Raw genomic sequence first — 18,009 nt, 5'->3', positions numbered from 1 at the left:
GTAAAACCATATCATGAATTTTGACATTACCATAAAAGTATATTCGTGCTCACATTACTGTCATTTTATGTGTGACTTTTTATGAGATCAAGTTATCCAATCCAAGATTTAAAAATAAAAAAAAAAAACTATGAAAAAACAATTTATGAAAGATTCTAGTTTTGGCTTGATGTGTTTGAACTCTTTACCTGGTAACAGCTGATGCGTCAGCACGCAGAGCCAATCAAAGATAAAGTTCGGAAAAAGTCTAGCGTTAGAGGATTTGTTAGCTGGTATTGTCAGAGGGGATTTTTCTTGGCTTTTGCATTTTGCTTTCAGTTCCTGGTGTCTTCTCAGCCTTAAAGGTAAAACATTTACGCAACTCTGTCATTTATAGAGGTGAAGCAGCTTTCAACCAGTCCTGAATTAAGGTATCACTAGTGTATCTGAACGCTTACTGTAGAGGTATTGTGCATATTTCTGTTATATGTCACCATGATACTGCCTTTTTTTCCAAGTTTTATTACATTTTGTTTGTTTTTGTTGACAGGTTTGTGATTTTCTTAAGATGTCTGACCCTGAGACTCAGTACCAGCCTCTCATGGGGGCACCCAGCCAGCAGACAGGCATCAATGCCCCTGCAGGGTAAGAACAACACATGGACTTGTTTCTTTTCTCTTTACAAGGGCTCAACATAAGGAGCAAACGCTGATCCTCATAAATGTCATTTTTAAGTGAAATGTGATGTTTTTACAAACAAAATAAATCACTTAAAGCTTAAACTTTAGTGTGTACTTTTATCCATGAAGTCGGAATAGAAAGTTTCCCTACCTCTTCTCATGAAATGGCTGTGATTTGCTAAGATTAATTGTGGTTTGATTTTCACCGTGACGTGTTTGGAGGAGACTAAACAGCTCAGTTTTGAGAGGATATACACATTATCCATTAAGAATAAATCCCAATGTCACAATCATTTTATGAGAAGAGGAAGAAAATGTTTTATTCCAACTTAAATGACAACCAGTGCTGTTGCTTAACTTTGTGAAATTGTTAAGAAGTTAAGTGGGATTTTCCAGTCTGTCTGTGCCCTTAAACACAACCAAAAAATAAAAATTAAACAGAAAAACGTGATGAGTTTCCAAAATGAAATTCTCCCAAAAATAGATAGGAACTTATGCCTGTCCAAAAGAACCCCCAGGAAGTTACTTTATTTTTTTAAGTTGTCATGTGTAGGCATTTCCTTTTCCCGAATTGAATTTTTATTTTTGCGTGACAGCAGTGTCAGTGTTATTTTTGTATTTGTGATTCAGTCTTAGTGAGACAGTAAAAGTAGGGTCGCGATCTTCAACTTTCTCTGAAGTATCTTCTTGACAACAGCTGACATCATCAGTCAGCTGATTTCTGATGGAGAAGTGAAGCATACCCTCAATTTCTCTGCTCACTCGACTGTTCATTGAAAAGATGCAAGGGTTACTCAGCTGTAAACTGATTTCAAACAGTGATAATGGCATATTGTCACTTTTTGTTCTCTATTTGGATCTTGCTTCAATATTTCAAGTCTCCAAATTAATCATTTTTCTCCTCCCCTTCTCCAAAATCTTCTTTTTCCTTCTTTCTCCAGTGGTAGTTCCTCACGAGCCTATAAGATCGCAGGTATAACCCTGCTGGCCTCTGTCCTGATTGTGGGCCAGGCAATGATTGCGTACTTCCTACTCAGCCAGAACGGAGACATCAAATCTCTGCAGGAGCAGAACAACAACCTGCAGGCTCAGCTGACAAAGGGGAGATCCGGTGAGAAGGGATAAAATGTAGAAAATAAAGTCTATTTGTCTTCTTCTGAACAGAGGGGGAAATGCTAAATGTCAGTTAAGTCCCAACTGTCCTGTGACATTACTCATTAGATTTGAGATAAATTCAACCAGACAACCAAACCAAATACTCCTCCTTTTTATTATTATTTTTTTATTCTTTATGAATAAAACATTTTAAACACAAATCAATGAACAGATCTGATAAAACTTTCTAAAGTTTCATGTGGAGAAAGGATAAGATAAAAACACTCACTGAGTCTGATCTTCATCAGTGTGAACTGTGTTAGGACAAGCCGTGTGATGCTTATCCACTTTGAATTTAGCTTTGAATGGGTTTAAGTTGTCATTTGCCCCCGATAAGATATGATGTCTATTTTTTACCACTCTGTTTTTGGTTGTGGTCTGAAACACTGCTTTTTTCTCGTTCTGTAGCTTCAGCTCCCATGCGCATGCACATGCCGATGAATGCTTTGACTGAGCTGATGGATGTCTCAGAGGACACCAGAAGAAGAGAAACCAGAGTGATTTCAAAATACTAAGTCTTATATAAATCAATAGATGGGTTTCCAAAATCCTGTTATATAAGTCATTAGTGTTCCTTTTTTTTTGTTCTGTTTTTATTTTTTAGAAACACACAAAGACACACACACACACACACATACACACAGAACATTTCTTATATATCTATATATAAATATATATATATATATATATATATATATATATATATATATATATAGATATATATATATATATATATATATATATATATATATAGATATAGATATAGATATAGATATAGATATAATCTGACTTTTATTTATCATTTGTCTCTCAATGTTTTCCACTGCAGGGCACTTCCACTGGGACCCCTGAAAAAAATGGTATGTTTGGTCTAAATTGACTCTTGTATGTGGAAATACAATTTTGATTTCAAACCTGAGTTTTTCTCATTAAGTGCAACTGTTGTACATTTGCTGTTTTTTCTAATTCAGCTTTATAGACGTCAAAACACCACACATGCAATGAAATATGCATAAAGGCACTTACAAAGTTCTTGCGATAACTATATATGAAAAAATAAACTATAACCTGATATAAAACAGATATGACTTTACTTTTTTAATTACTTTTTCTTTGTTTTTTCTGTTTTTTTTTTTACAAACACCAGAGGCCACTAAATGCCAGCTGGAGGCTGCTGGTGTGAACCCCGGGCCTGATTTCAGACCCAGCTGTGATGAGCGTGGTCTGTATCTCCCCATGCAGTGCTTCGAGGGAAACTGCTGGTGTGTGAACCCTGCCAGCGGCTTCATGATCCCCGGAACAATGAGCCAGGGAGCAGCCCGCTGCGGTCCAAACTTCCTCATTGGTAGGAAACCAAATCAAGTCATGAAGTCAGATTAGGAATAACTCACCACGCTAGACATCAGAACTTTTCAGTACTTTTGAACAGTATTCAAATTCTAAATTTTTTTGAAGTACTTAAATTTCACTTCTTTTTTCTAACTGTTAGTACGTCTTTTTCACCTGTACCATCAACTCTCAATTATAGTTTTAGTTTCTTAACTTAAATGTATACTGTACATTCACTGTTCATATACATTCCACAAGCACCACCATGGTTAATTATTTCCTCAAGGTGTCTACAGAAAGTCCCTAAAAATCCTGAACTTCAAGAACTTGTTCCAGGAAATAAAGAATTTATCTTTGCTGTCACCTGAAACTTGTGTGAAATAATAATTTTGCCCTGATGGTGAAAACAACTGGTATAGATATAGAGCAGTAATTTAAGAAGAAATTAATTTTAACTGTCATTAAGTTACACAAAAAATGTCCATCTTTGCAGGAGGCCGTAACAAAGTGTTGACTCTGCCTGTCGCTGATGTTGATGCCTAAAACTGTGGTAAGTATACACAAGTCCGTCAACAGTATTCAAAACACAAGGATAACGCAAAAAAGTGCCTAACACTATTTTAGATATGTGAATAGGTTCGTCTATGTGAGGGCCTCCTTAACTTTGTATTGATGTTGTTCTTTTTTGTTTCCGTTTCTTGGGTGGATAAAGCTGATGGAGTTTCTACAGGAGACCAGCAACAGTCCAACATCAGTTTGCATCATATACCTGCAGCAACTTTGTGGGCTTATAATCACCATTTTAAAGTGCATTGGGTTTTATGCAGCACATTTTAAAGCTTCTCTATTATCGCTTTTGATGCCATCTGGCAATTTTTACATCGCTTGGAAACTTTAAGGATTAACATTTTTTATTATTTCATAAATTTAAGTTTCATAAAGTTAAACATTTTTATTCGGATTTGTACCAGTTTGCATTTTCTAAAACAAATATCTGAAAATTAAATCAGGAACCATGAGCAGCAAAGTTTCTACTCATCAGTGATTATAATTTGCATTTCCTAATCAATGAAAATTTGGATTTCCCACATTTTATTACGTTCAGGTAAACAATGCAATAACCTAGATCTTGACGTCTGATTGACGCTGAGGGATAAAACCTGCTCAAAACTATCGACTCACATATCCACAAGGAATGATTAGCTTTTGAAACAACTGTACTTTCCCACATTTATTGGATCACCCACAATAAAACTTTTAACATCAGTTTTGGTGTTTTTCTTTTCAGTGACATGACATTTTTAAATTCCCCAGTTGAATACTGAGAAGTTTGATACTAAGTTTTGTGCACTGATTCGAAGGAGTGAAACCCATGACTGTGAGACAGTTCCATAAACAAGTGAAATGTATTCCTTTCAGTTTGCCCTTTCTATTCTAAATAACACAGCATAGTAAGTCATAAAGAAGGGTAGTATCAGGGGAAAAAAAAGAAAACATGCAAAGACATAATAAACAGGAAACTGAAAAACTCAGGACATGCAGCATAGGGACAATAACATTATTACTGTATGTAGGCACAAGTTCTTTTGGGGCTCTAGTTACCAAACAAAAAGAAAAAAAATGACAAACAGTCCCACAAAAACACCTTCCAGTTAAAGAAAACATGGAAAAAAAAAAATCAGAACACAAACACTCTTTATGGCTTTTCTGCTACAGGCCTGTCTGTACACAAGCAATGTGCAATCATTTCAAATGGCAGCAACACAGTACACTAGAGAGATCTACTGATGCTGTTGTATGAAAACATCTCAGTGCAGTTATCCGTTTCTTTCATTTTATTCATAATGATGTATCATTTTGGCAGAAAAAGAAGTTGGTGAATCAAGGATTTATTTTTAAAGTTTTGAAGGAAGAAGAAATGTGAATTTATAAAAATATGTTTTTCCACATTTTGTTAAATCTCACCTAATCAAGTACGCTAGACTTTTACAGTCATAGGGTTTGCTTGAAGTTTTCGTACAAGCATCCAGCAGCAACATTAACATCAAGAATTTTTTCTCCTTAACATAGGCTATGACACTTGATGGACAACCACAATCTTAAAATAGAATATTATTTTCATTCAATATTTGGGTGATTCTTGGTAAAAAAAAAGAAAATAATCAAAGCAACAAAAGTAACAGCTTTAAATCCCAAAGAGACATACAAGTGCAAAAGATCATCTCGCTTCCAGCATATGAAGTAGGAAACCTAATCCGTTCAGAAAAGGCTATTGCACACATGGCATGAGATGTTATAATCAAGTCCAACCGGAGTAGGCACTGGTAATAGATTTTGTACACAAAAAACTTCAACAAACACAATTTACATGTTGTGTTAAAATCTCCCAATTTAAATTTAAGCTATAAATAAAAAAAATCTCACTTTGGCATATATTTGAGGTCTAAAACATTTTATACAGAAGAGTACATATTGACATTTTGGGAGTACTGTCTTATTTTTGGAGTGTGAAATTTCAGTCAAAGACTGACTTTTACTATTGTAAAATCTACAACTTCCTGAAAGTTGATGTTTAAGTTATTATTTATAAGAATCTCTTACCGAGTAAAATGTGACCTAATTACATGAAAGGGTGTGTCATAACTACAAAGGTACATCACCAAACATGACAAACTTTGCTCTGAAACCTGCCAACCACGTGATAATGAAACAAGTCAGACAGGTTCAACCCTGAAGAGCACCAAGGTGTGTGAGGGGAGAATTCATACATGCTCCATCAAACCCTGAGTAAGAAAGTGCATGTGAGTCAAGACTGCTGAGATGATTCCTGACCACTAGGGGTAGAAGACAACACGATTCTTGAACTCACATGCTGTACCGTTACACATACTATGTTACGGTGTAAGCCAAGCTCTGTAAACCTCTGAAGCACTGTGCAAAGCGAAGAGCTTGGAGAAACTCCTTTCTTTCTCTCCCTCACTCTCTGAAGAGACAAAACAAAACTGAGCGTGTTTCTCTGCAGTAAACCTACATTTTTATGGAGATGACATGAGAAATACAACTGGTCTGCCCAGGCAGGTAGTTGGTCACCCTTAGCTACCAAGAAATCTCCAAAAGTACGTCATGAAGTTCCAGGAGACAAACAGAAGAGATCAGAGATCAGCTATGGTGGCTCAAAGGGGACAACTAAGTGACAGTTTGTCTTCATTTTAAATACTGACCAAGGGGGAGCATCCAGTTTAATAAAACCTATGTAAAAGTTGCAGTTCTTTGAGATTCCATCTTTAGGCTGGCTGCAGAAAGCAGATAATTTTTTTTCAAACTCAGTGGATTAGATTGCAAGTTTGTCCAATCAGAGGCACAGCTCACGTCTGGCACCTTGTAGCTGTTAGTAAGGAGGCTAAAACCTGCCTTGTTTCTAATATGGCCTCCGCCAACAATTGACTTCATTACTCTGTAATAGGAATGGACGGGCGATGTCGCAGAGACTACGTCCATATATTGATACAGTCTATGATATTGGGCATAATGACAAAACAAAGGTTTATCCTGCAGTTAAAATAGATGTTGCATCCCTTTTAACGTACATTGTAATTAGGTTCAAATGATCTTAATATATCTTTTAGTGTCCCATTATAAACACAAATAAAGCAAGCATCCAGGTGAATATACCCCAGCAGACTTAAAGAAAATAACAAAAGAACTACAATTTTTTTTTTTTTTTTTTACCTTGTATCAACTTTAAATTTTTAACTTTGAATGATAAATCTGTTCCCAAATGCAGCAGTATCTGCACTCCTTTCCTGTGATGGTCTTTCTTTCTCCTCCCTCCTCTTAGTTATCTTGTTTCCTCCACTTGTCTCATTTGCTCCCTCCTTTAAGGTTGCTGAAATAGTCTTTGACAGTGGTTTCAATGTTGGGAACTGCATAATTTTGCGCTGCATAAATTCCTGTGCATGTTCCGACAACGACTCCCATCAGTGCCGAGGAGCGTAGCCTTGCAACCACATAGCCCGCCAGAAACCCTTTCAGGAAAGGAGAGGCCAGCAGGCTGCCTCCCTAGGGAGAAAAACATAGTAGGGATTTGTTATGGTACTTTGCAGCCAGGCCAATTTATTGTTAAAACTATTTTTTTGTTGCCTTTCTGCCAAAATTCTACTTGAGTAAATGGGAAGCTATATATAAGATACTTACTGGAGGAACCCCAGCTTGTATTTCATCCTCCATCCGTTTCTGGATGTCTTCCAGCTGGTCCTTCAGCTCCACCAGGTCTTTGAGCTGGCTCAAAGGACTCTGCACAGGTATGCAGGTATACGTACATTCACATAAACACAGACACACCACAAATTCAGAGACAGACATCAGGGTTATTGTCACTGATAAGGAATTTCTATAACTGACAATGGTATGTCAATAAATTTATTCGTGAAAAACAATGTGTGAGAGATTTGTATTTCAAAGGAATGTTACTAACTTTAGTTAAATGTTACACAAAACACCTATTATTGAGCAATTTATTTATACAATAGACAACTTTTCCAACAATTTAAGATAATACTGCTGAAAGAATGGGTTAAATATCACCTTATTAACAGCCTGGTTGGCTGACTTGATCATTCAGTTCGGTATTAATGACTTGACACACAATGAACACCATATTTAAAGTACAGAATGTAGCTATTCACTAAATGTCTTTTATATGAATTGTCTTAAAGATAACAAACACTCCAAGCTTTCCTTGCTAGTTGTTGACTTTAACTATGACTTGTGACACCCTGTTACTCTGAAGGGTGAACGCTACTTTAAAGCCAGTGAAGACTATTAATGGATGTAAGGCTGTAAAAACTTTCTATTTCATGAATGATAAAGTTACCATAAAAACTGGCTATTCTGGCTCCAGGTTGGAATTTTTTAACAATATTTGTATTTCAGTTTCATTCTCAGAAAACTTCTTGAATGTTGTATCCAGTGTAGCTAACATTAGCTTGTACGCTGTCACCAACATTAACCGCAAGCCGCCAGCACATTACGCATTACTGTAAAAGCTTGTGAGTGCTGAGTGATTTCACAACTCTTAAAAATGTATTCAAAAACCTTTGACATGTTACTGTTGTTAATTGTGACAACTATCCAACTTCCTAACACGATGTTAGCTTTACCCTGGCTAAGCTAACCAACACGGCGGCCCTCCCCAGCAGCTTAGCAGCTGCTTATTGATAACTGCTGGATAACTGGGTGAGTTCATGGGATCATAGCGCGACGTCGAAAAGTGAAATGTACATTAACGGGAGAAAGTTGAAGACACCGACCTTGTCATTTGCCATGTTTCTCTTCTGTTTGTGGGTCTCTCTTCTTCTCTAACTTTTTGTTTTGTTGAAAATGAACATTACTGCCCTCTGTTGTTTACTTGGTACACATGAAGGATTTTTTTCCTCCATAATTTCCTCACCACTTTCAGTAAGGCTGACTTTTTAGAAAACTGTATGTGAGGAGGCTGCTTCAGAGTTATGCAATAGACCAGAATCAGTTGGCATTACAGATTACATTTAAGACCTGGTGCAGATACATCATTGTTCATTCATGAGCAAAAACATCTTAGTTTATTTGGTTCATCATGTGAAATAGGTCCTACAATGTGCAATCATTTATTTTCTAGCTTAATACGTGCAATAGGGCAACTTAGTTTGCACTGGTCTGACTACTCTCATTTGTTCATCTTGTTATTTTAGGCATTATCTCCGCATTTGCATTTGTTTTTGACTGAGACGATTTCTTTTTCTAATGAGACATTAGCACTTTTGTTTTTATTTCATAGGTTATTTGCTTACTAACAGTTCATATTTGTGTTCCTTTTTTTTTTAACTAATGTTGTACTCCAGCAAAAAAAAAAAAAAAAAAAAAAGAAAAAGAAAAAAAAACAGGATAACGACATTCTATCTATCTAATCTAATGTGTTCTCAATGGCTTCACCAGTTTAAGATTTTAACATCGCCCCCTTGTTGATAAAACATACGTTTCTTATCCCATTTATGTGAAACAATATGAAGGCAAAAGCAGTAGTGGCATATGTTCTTTTTTAAAGACCATATGCTGCATTGAAATCTAAGTGTCTCAGAAGCATTTCTTTAAAACTGTATGGTCTCTGCAAATCACACAGAGAAGAAGCCAAGATGAAGCTTATTAATTTGGCCTATTCACTGTGTAGAGAGTTATTTTTCTCTTACAGTCACTTGAGAGTTTGTATAAGAGAACACATCTGATTAGACTCTCAGAGAGAGAAGCCAGTAAGAAAGAACTGGGCTGCATAATTAGAGAGACAGAAGGCTAGAGTTTCACAGAAGCTATGAGATCATATCAGAGCTGTTAAGTTTTGCAGTTTCATAACCATCACTGCTACCACTCACAGCCAAAGGAGTTAAAGAAGGATTAACTAAAGAGTAGTTAAACTTTTTTTTTTTTCAAACTGAAAAAAGAGATATTGCAGTGAGAAAGGTTTACTCTTCACATTGAATTAACAGGCCACTTTTTGTAAGCACGTACTGGGGCCTCATTGACAAGTGAAAATTGTGATTCACAGAGAGACTGCGAAAACGGGAACAAGTAACAGAACTGAAGTCACAGAAGGCAAGAAGACGATCAAAAGATGGAGAGAGACAGATTCAGAGAGAGAGAGACTCAAGAACAAGAGAGCAACTTCAAATCTGATAGATAGACAGGAAGAGACAGGCAGATCCAGACTGAAAGACAGAACACAGCATATTAAGATTTTTACACTGCTGACTAATTTGATAAGGTTATTTTTGTCAGAACACAAATTAATCTCCTGATACTACTTGAAGGTTTCTTTCCATCACTTTCAAGGCCTGAAAATATTTAATCCTCACACCAAGCCGGACAGGAAATCCATTAACCTCTCAAAACGCAGGGTTATCACGGGACCCAGATTTTATGGACCAAAGTATTTAACAGCCCCGTTCAAACTGGAATAAAACATTTTGCTTTTGCAGATGAGGCACAGCTCACACTCTTCTGGACAGCAGGCGTTCAAGAGCAGGAGGCAGCGATGGAGGTAAGGTGTCTGATCTTCAAAGCTGTTGATGGTTTGGGGGGGTTGTATTGATTCTGGCTGAGGCTTGGTTGGCTGACTAATCTTTGGATGCCACTGTACAGGAAAGGTCATTGATGCCTTTAGTGCAATCATCAGAGGGATGCACTCAAAGGAAATGTGGATTCATACACCAAATACATGTCTGGCAGAAGGTGGATTTATATTTTGGCTGTCAAACTTAAGGATAAGCAATGGAGCAAAAATAGAACGTTTATATATTCAGTGAAATGCTAAATAGTAGATAACTTTTCTGCAACTAAAGCTTTGCTTATAAATTCGAACAACTGAATTTATTTGAAAAAGATGGGATTCCTATCAATCAGTGATTGCATATGTTTGTGCAGCTATAGAGGCCATTAACTTTTCATTGTGTTTAGGAGGCAACAATGTTCTGAACTTATTGTGATGGCAGTACATGTGTGAAAAGAGAGTTTAGTGCAGCAGCTTAGAGTTGTAATTCAATAAGACATTATTTAAGCCATTTAACATCCTGTTGTCATAAAACACACTTCCATCAAAAATTTGACAGCATTCATTTTGATCGTGTTTGTTTCACCAGAGTCATGTCACCTGAAAAAGCAAGATTGATCAATGCTGCTTTCTTTTTACTATATTCAGTTATACATTTAGAGCACCCTGCTCGATGTCGGACTGTCCCAAACAAAATCGACCTCAGGGACAATAACTTGTACATTTCTAGAATTGTACAATCTTATTCAGCAGATGCTTTTGTCCAAAGCAATGTACAACACAAGAACCTACATAAGGATATGAAAAGGAAGCTCACAGAAACCACACTTTTAACATTTAAGGCAGTTGGAACTAAGGTTGTAATAGTTAACTAAAACGAAACTAAAAACGAAAACTAAAATTTAAAATACATTGCAGTTAACTCAAACTAATAAAAACTAGAAAAGAAAACAAAAACGATAAGTAAACTAAAACTGTATCTTGTGTTCACAAAACTAACTGAAACTAACTTAAATTAAAGACAAAATTCCCTTTGTTATAATTTTTGACAATATTAATAGCCTTTGGGATTTAAATTAATCCGACACATTTTCCCAACCAATTTTAGACAGTTTTCAGCAGTTGTCAGTGCCGCACAGCACCATCATCCCGGCGTATAGGGATGAGCTTGTTTACTGCACTGACTGGCTGTGCGCTGTGCTGCAAAACGTAGTTGAGCAATGAATCAGAGCATCTGTAATAGTTTAATTGTTACAGAGTCCAAGCTTTTATTTATTGAAGCTCATATTATATTGTTTTTTTTTCATAATTTATGTTAATATTATTTTTATGTAATTTATGTCAACATTATTTTATATAATTTATGTTTATACTTTTTATACTAAGTTTATATTATTTTCATGTGTTTAAGGCAGCAGCCAACATTTCAGTATTAGCATTGACTGAGCAGTGAGCACTATGTTGGACTTGAAAATAAACAGTATGACAAAATATTTACTCTGACCTTTTTGCATCCTGCACCTGGATAATGAGGTATGAAAAAACTAAAACTAAACTGAAACTAAACTAAAACTAAGCCTTGTTGCAAAAATCAAAACTAAATAAAAACTAGAATGCCTGCTCTAAAACTAATTAAAACTAAACTGTAATGGAAAATAAAATGTCAAAACTAACTAAAACTAAACTATAATGACAAATCCAAAACTATTATAACCTTGGTTGGAACCAGGTTAATTTGAGTTTGATTTAATTACCAGCAAACTCAATACAATTTACCATACTTTTGATAAGAACAGAAGTATCACATTTGTGAAACATTGCCCTGAACACCTTATACATATTGCACCTAATTAATAAACTCACAGTTCTATCTGTTTAGCTCATTTAGCTTTATTCATAGACATGTTGTCATTAGTGTCCCTTGGTCTCAGTATTTTTCATAAAATGATATTGCTGTAAGCCCTGTAACCTTTGTCATTCTTATCAGTATGAAGCCAAAGAGTCTTATAGGAAAGAAGTCACTCTAAACTAAAGCAGTTTAGTTTAGAAATATTATTGTTAGTTACTTTTTATAACTCAGTGTAAGAACAAATTGTCCCCTGCTGCCCCTTGTGTTAAATGTAGTGAGTTATGGTTTCATAATGCACTCTGCCTCCAGAGTGTCGCAGCTTTCTTAGCGTGCTGTTGGCTCTGTTCTGCAATCTGCTCTGATGAGGTTTGCTGCTCTAAGTTATGCTGGATGATGCACTATGTTGTAATAGAGAAGACTGTTTCAGTGCTGAAACTGTGGTGCTTAGCACACAGCAGATGCAAAGCTGACTTTGTTTCTTCTCTGTTGTGTGTCTACTCTGTGTTGTTTTTACAGCAGCTTGTGCCGAGATTTAACTCAGGCGATCACTCTTCTTCGCTGCAGTGCCATCATTCAGACAACTTGGAAATGTGCCCAAAACTTTAACTGAAAACCTGTTAGCGTGGCATGATGTTTTTCAGTGGGTTGAGTTGGCCCGTTATCAGTTAAGTTCCCTCATTAGCTTCAGTGCTCGAAATTCAGCTCATGCTCGCTGACGGCTCCTGATACAGAACATTCTGCTGGCAGAGAGGGATGGGATTGGCTGAAAGCTGGACTGATTGAGGGGGAACTTAGTAGAAAAGTCTTGGTTGTTTGAGCTCACTCACTCACTCACTAATGTGCATGACTCAGCACTGCAAAGATGGAATAAAGAGGAGAAAATAATGTGGCTCTTGAAAAAATAGAAGTACCACATAAAATTAAATATAGATTATTTGTCTCATTGAGCAGACAAAGAGAGCAAAGACTTCCCAGACCATTTAGATAACAAATGATAGGGGAAGTTTAGATTTTGCTGAATATTGATGTAATATAAACTTTACAATTAAGAAATTAACTATTTATTCAGGCTGTGTATTTATCATTTCTGCATAGTGATGTAGCCAATAGCATCTAAGTGCGTGTGAGTCTTATCACAGGCTGTCCTGGGTGTACCCTCCCTCTCATCCCCACCCACCAAAAGGTGTTTTCAGAGTGGGTGGCTCAGACAGAAATGAAGAGTTTGATCACTGAAGTCAAATTCCTTCTCTTGAAAATTGATTATTCCCAAATAAGAGAGTATAATTTATTTCAATGATCTACATGCACTAAAATATGCAAATACAATCAGTTGTTTTACAGTTTTTCTCCGTCACTTTGGTACATTTCACGAACCATCATCACTATTTGCAAAACAGTAAGTGCATTTCTGACAACAGCTCCTATGAATAGCAAAACACCATGGATTACCTGCAAAAGCCAGTCTCTTTCTCAAAATTCTAAGATCATATCTCAAAAGTAAATATATGTGTCAGTGAACATGTCGGTGCCATGATCAGAATGACGAGTCCTCGTGTCATTGTGTACGGATAGGACAGCTAAATTGCTAAGTCATGTTGTCAGTACAACGTTTACTCTGAAAGAACATTCTGGTGTAAACTATGGCTAAAGTTTTGATGAAAGTAATTTGTAAGTTACGTCTTAGTTTAATGGGAGATTGATCATAAGAGATTGGACAAAATTCACATTTTCACTTTCACTGTTTGTGCTGTAATTTATTGACTGACCACATCATTGCGATACAGAAAGGGGAAGAAGGTGCTGAACATTTAAAAGAAAAAAACAAAAAACAAAAGTAGAAATGTGAACATAGAACAGTCCCTTTAGGGGAAACTGTTCATGAAGTGTTGTGGGAATCACAGAGCAACACAGTCTTTCTGTCCACAAATAGTCTGGATGACTGAGGATACAGTTGTTCTCCCAACTTTTGGCTGCACCCTTCAACCAACCTGGGCTATTTTAAGCTTATGATTGAGAACATAGTACACAAGTGTGATACATCTTTAGTGTCCTGTACAGGAAATGTGTTGCCACTGTCTGTTCAGAGGAAAGTACACATACATACATACCAGTTGATGGTTCATGAGATGAACCTTTGAGCTGTTTTGCAATACTGGTTGATCATTGGTTGATCTGATGCTTCACACATTTCCATTTGTTAGAAAGTCAGCATTGACCAGGGAGAAATTTACCAACCCAGACAGATTTAGAAAAAAAAGGCTAATCGAATTGTGTGGAAAGATGTTTTGAATATTATGACAACTTGTTCAACCTTTTTGAATGTGCGATGAACTCTTGACTAAATGCTGTGGGGGGTGAGACTATTCAACAGAGACCCATGATTATCCATTTTGATCAACATGACATAAGCAGCTGCTAATGTAGGTAACACCAGATACATGTACATCATTATTTGAACAGATGTCCAAAAGCATTTGCAACTTGTTCAAAGAAATGAGAAACTGCTTTTTTGATGTGCAAAAGTGACACAATGATGTAAAAACTGGAAAAAGTCGTTTTGAGAATTTCAATTCTGATCTGAGAAATTCATCAAAGCAACTGAGAAAAACTGTCATAACCAGTTAGCCTTAATAATGCCAACAAACTGCATCAATTCAATATTTTCTAGTGTTGACACTGAAAGAGACCCTTCCACAGCAGAGACGCATAAACTTTTCTTTAAACAGCACCAGCAGACAGGGAGGTGTTTTTGTTGCTGATGAAGTGTGTAGCAGGAAGGCTGAGGTTATTCAGGTCAAAACACAAACCACCTCTAAGCAAACTCTTTTAAATGCACTCTAGAAACTAAATACCCACAGTCCATCATGTTTTTCTCACCTCCCAATAGAATTGGTCAACCAATTATATATGCAATATGAAAAGTAGAGAAGCTTTGCAGTGGTATTCTTTGCCATCTGCAAATATCTCAGCAGCATTAGCTAAGAGTCAGGGCAAGCAATTAAAAAGGATTGTTTCCATTTCAAAGAGTTGACGTGCTCTGGCTGTTTGCCACTAATGATTTTAACGTTTAGACGGTGTGTCTATGTGTGTGTGTTTGTGTCTTTGTGTGTGGCTGGAGCATGTATGGGTTTGCCTTGATGCCTGTTATAAGCCAATTAAAGTTTTCAGGCTCTGTTGCTTCCCTGGCGAGACAAGGTAAAGGAAGAGAGGTACTGCAGACTCACTGCAGCACTCTGCTGTGATGTGCCAAGGTGTGTGTGAGTGTGTGGGTGTGTGGGTGTCATCAGAGTAGCATGAGTGTAGCCCTCTGTTCACTAGGTCAAAAAGGGAAGGAAAGGAATTTGAATGAAGAGGAGAAACTTGAATAACATTTGTTGAGTGTAGCGGGATGAAGGAGGGAACATATATATTCATGCAGGAAGCTACAGTCTGTTCTGGAGGGGAGAGTTCTGAACATGTAGAGGGAGGACAACAGTGATAAAGTGAGTGAGGGATTATGAAGTTTTGTGTTGATAAGTATAAGCAAAGCGTGCAAAGTCACAAGTTTGGGGATTTAGTCATGGTTGTATCCTCTTTCTGGATCATCAGGTCCACTGATGTTGCACACAGGGGTCTCTTCTCCCTTCCTCTGTGACGCTGCATCAGCATCACCACAGCTCTGTCCCCTCTCTCCTTCTCCCTCTTTCTCTGTGTCTCTCTGCCCCTCCCTGCTCCTCTCTCTCCCTCACACACACACTCTCACGCACTGGGGATGCCTGAATCGGTGATAAGTCCTGATCAGAGTTCCTGAGCAGCTGAGAGCTGAGACTAACAGGTCAGTTCTCGGCTATATCCATGCAGCCCAACCTAACTCAGCAAATCCTGAAGATCTTGTTGTGACAGGTTGAAGCTCTGCTTTCAGGGGTTATACATAATGAGGATTTCCTTCAGCCTGTGGACATTTTCCAGCAGCGGTGAAGACAGATGCTCCTTAAAAAAGGGTGTGAGGAGAATGAGAGAAATCTGGTGGTGACTTTGAGGAATGTGGAAAAAAAACACTCTACTATTTTGTGAGTTTTAGTCAATTTTTGGAGAAGGAGCTGAAGACACATTTTGGAAGCTTCTGGAAATTTGTAACAGCCTGTTAGAGAGCAACCTGCTGGAGCTGAACGCTTGTGGCAGCATCACCAGTTCTTCCAGCCTGTTATATGATCATTTCATTTTTACACTATCAAAGAAAGCTGCAGATGAGTTATATAATGCATCTCAAAAAGGACAAGTTTTCTACAGTGATGAACCGGTGATCAACAACTAAACCTGTTTTTTATCAAGACTCAACTTCCAGTGCAACATCCATTATAACAATATGGATCTACGAGGGACCAGAGGGCTAGTAGGTGGCCAAGACCTGCGAGGTCAGGGGTTAGGGTTCAGCATTTCAACCTCTGCAATGCCAGCCAGTTCACTTCTTACAGCAGGGCGACAACAGGACTATTCAGCCAGCGTCTGGCTTCGCAGGAGGGAAAAACTGGAACATGTAAGTTTTAAAGTTTGTGAAGTTTGGAGAAATGATGTTCAAAAGCTGAGACAAAAACAAGACAGCCTAAAACTCTGGGTAAAACGTACATGCTTGTTTTTCTTTATATTAGTATCTACCTTGTTTGGGACATAACAATTTTATGAAGTTAAAGTCAGACATGAGTCAGGTCCAGATACAGTAAACTTGAAATTGAGTGTGTGTTCTTCTGTGGCTCACATTACAGCATTTGAAGAAGTTTCAACAAAAAAGTTCTTTCAAGAAGATTGAGTTATTCTAGCAAAACTGTTTCTTTAAAAGGAAAAAGTGCAGAACATGCAAGAACCTCTATTCTTTTGGAACAAAGTGTTCATCTGGGTGATGAAGTGGTTTAATTATTTAGCAGAAGTTGATTCTTATAAGACTGAAATATTGGATCTTAAAAGCACAGTGAAGAGTTTTCATGTTGTGTTGATTCTAGTGACCCCTTCGGGTGAAATAAGCCCAAGATGAAAACTGTATCCCCCATTAGCACTATAATCCACAGTCTTTAGATGTGGCTTTTGCATTAATACACAGGTACTGTGAAGAAAAATGAATGGAATATTGATGAGTGATGATGTAATGCAGCAGTTTGTTGATGTATAAAATATTTCCCTTTAGCATAACTAAAATAAAACATTATGAACTCTATCACACAATAGCACACAAATGGAGATGAGTCATTTCACTTCAGCCTTCATTGTTTGAGCTTTTACACATTTTGACTTGTTTGTTCCCAACAGAGCAGAGTAAGTTTTCACATGCTGGCATAATCAGTGAATCCTGTTCCAGTTTGCTCTTTTGGGGAAGCCCTGTTTGTGTGTCTTGATAACAAAATTGCAACAGAAAATATACATCCCTTTGTAATCTTTAAGAAAATTGTCAATATATAAAATAAATAACTCTTGCATGTTAACTTCTTTCTCTCTGCCAGACTTTACCAGAAAAGTTCTAAACATAGCCGCTCCCTGAGAGTGATGCTGTGTTAGACTCCACTTTTTCACAGCCATCCTGAACACAGGCGCTTCAACTCAGTATGAAGAGATGCACAGATAATCTCATTTTATGGTGTCAGGACAGGATGAAGCATCAGAGTGACTCTATTACAAGATCAAATAAAACTAAAGTGCCTTAAAGCTGGATTTCCAGAATTCATCTGAAAGTAGTTTCAGTGCTAACATCGCCCCTAAATGACACCACCAATGATACAGAAAATACTGGGTAATATCCAGAACTGTTTAAAGAGTAAAACAAATAGCAAAGAAACCTGAAACCACTTTGATAACTTATCCCAGCCAGTTTTCAGCCCATTGCGATGTATATGCCTGTCAACAGAATTAGCAGTATCTCTTTGTTTTAAATTTTAAGCATTTTTGAGACCAAGTTACTGAGCAGAAATCAA

General features: G+C 37.1%; 3 protein-coding genes across 5 annotated transcripts in view; 2 read left to right on the top strand and 1 right to left on the bottom strand.

The window, feature by feature from the left end:
* Positions 1-234: 234 nt before the first annotated feature.
* On the top strand, positions 235-4,409 carry cd74b (CD74 molecule, major histocompatibility complex, class II invariant chain b). Of its 3 annotated transcripts, none has more exons than XM_074676309.1 (8): positions 235-344; positions 530-624; positions 1,601-1,770; positions 2,223-2,311; positions 2,644-2,674; positions 2,962-3,159; positions 3,637-3,693; positions 3,856-4,409. In XM_074676309.1, the coding sequence occupies exons 2-7, from the start codon at positions 548-550 to the stop codon at positions 3,684-3,686; spliced, it is 615 nt and encodes a 204-aa protein (XP_074532410.1). In that variant the 5' UTR covers positions 235-344; positions 530-547; the 3' UTR covers positions 3,687-3,693; positions 3,856-4,409. The 3 variants fall into 3 exon arrangements, with proteins under 3 accessions (XP_074532410.1, XP_074532409.1, XP_074532411.1); XM_074676308.1 differs by having other exon boundaries at positions 325-444; XM_074676310.1 differs by lacking the exon at positions 235-344 and adding an exon at positions 356-410.
* Positions 4,410-4,424: 15 nt separating this feature from the next.
* LOC141795435 (SLC35A4 upstream open reading frame protein-like) lies at positions 4,425-8,528 on the bottom strand. Its single transcript, XM_074676313.1, has 3 exons — positions 8,453-8,528; positions 7,338-7,436; positions 4,425-7,202 (listed from the first exon to the last, which is right to left on the bottom strand). Exons 1-3 carry the CDS (start codon positions 8,465-8,467, stop codon positions 7,005-7,007), a joined length of 312 nt encoding a protein of 103 aa, XP_074532414.1. The 5' UTR covers positions 8,468-8,528; the 3' UTR covers positions 4,425-7,004.
* A 7,287-nt stretch (positions 8,529-15,815) lies between these two features.
* The window catches only part of LOC141795355 (inactive phospholipase D5), a 70,167-nt gene continuing 67,973 nt past the window's right edge, over positions 15,816-18,009 (top strand). The window contains exon 1 of the mRNA XM_074676198.1: positions 15,816-16,586. Coding sequence (XP_074532299.1) covers positions 16,416-16,586 — 171 coding nt within the window. The 5' untranslated portion in view covers positions 15,816-16,415. The remainder of the gene's footprint in view (positions 16,587-18,009) is intronic.

Source organism: Halichoeres trimaculatus, unplaced genomic scaffold, assembly GCF_033239565.1.
Source record: "Halichoeres trimaculatus isolate MK-OKI-2021-1 unplaced genomic scaffold, fHalTri1.1 fHalTri1_scaffold_8, whole genome shotgun sequence".
Classification (NCBI taxonomy): Eukaryota; Metazoa; Chordata; class Actinopteri; order Labriformes; family Labridae; genus Halichoeres; species Halichoeres trimaculatus.
The sequence above is the reverse complement of the archived record's forward strand: the minus strand, read 5'-3'. Positions and strand labels throughout refer to the sequence as shown.

Bases quoted from the DNA above. Each gene is read 5' to 3' on its own strand.
- LOC141795435 (XM_074676313.1), bottom strand. The intron at 7,203-7,337 runs GTAAGTATCTTA...TTTTCTCCCTAG, and splicing joins TACAAGCTGGGGTTCCTCCA to GGAGGCAGCCTGCTGGCCTC.
- cd74b (XM_074676309.1), top strand. From the start codon at position 548: ATGTCTGACCCTGAGACTCAGTACCAGCCTCTCATGGGGGCACCCAGC. The intron at 625-1,600 runs GTAAGAACAACA...TTCTTTCTCCAG, and splicing joins GGCATCAATGCCCCTGCAGG to TGGTAGTTCCTCACGAGCCT. The intron at 2,312-2,643 runs GTGATTTCAAAA...TTTCCACTGCAG, and splicing joins CCAGAAGAAGAGAAACCAGA to GGCACTTCCACTGGGACCCC.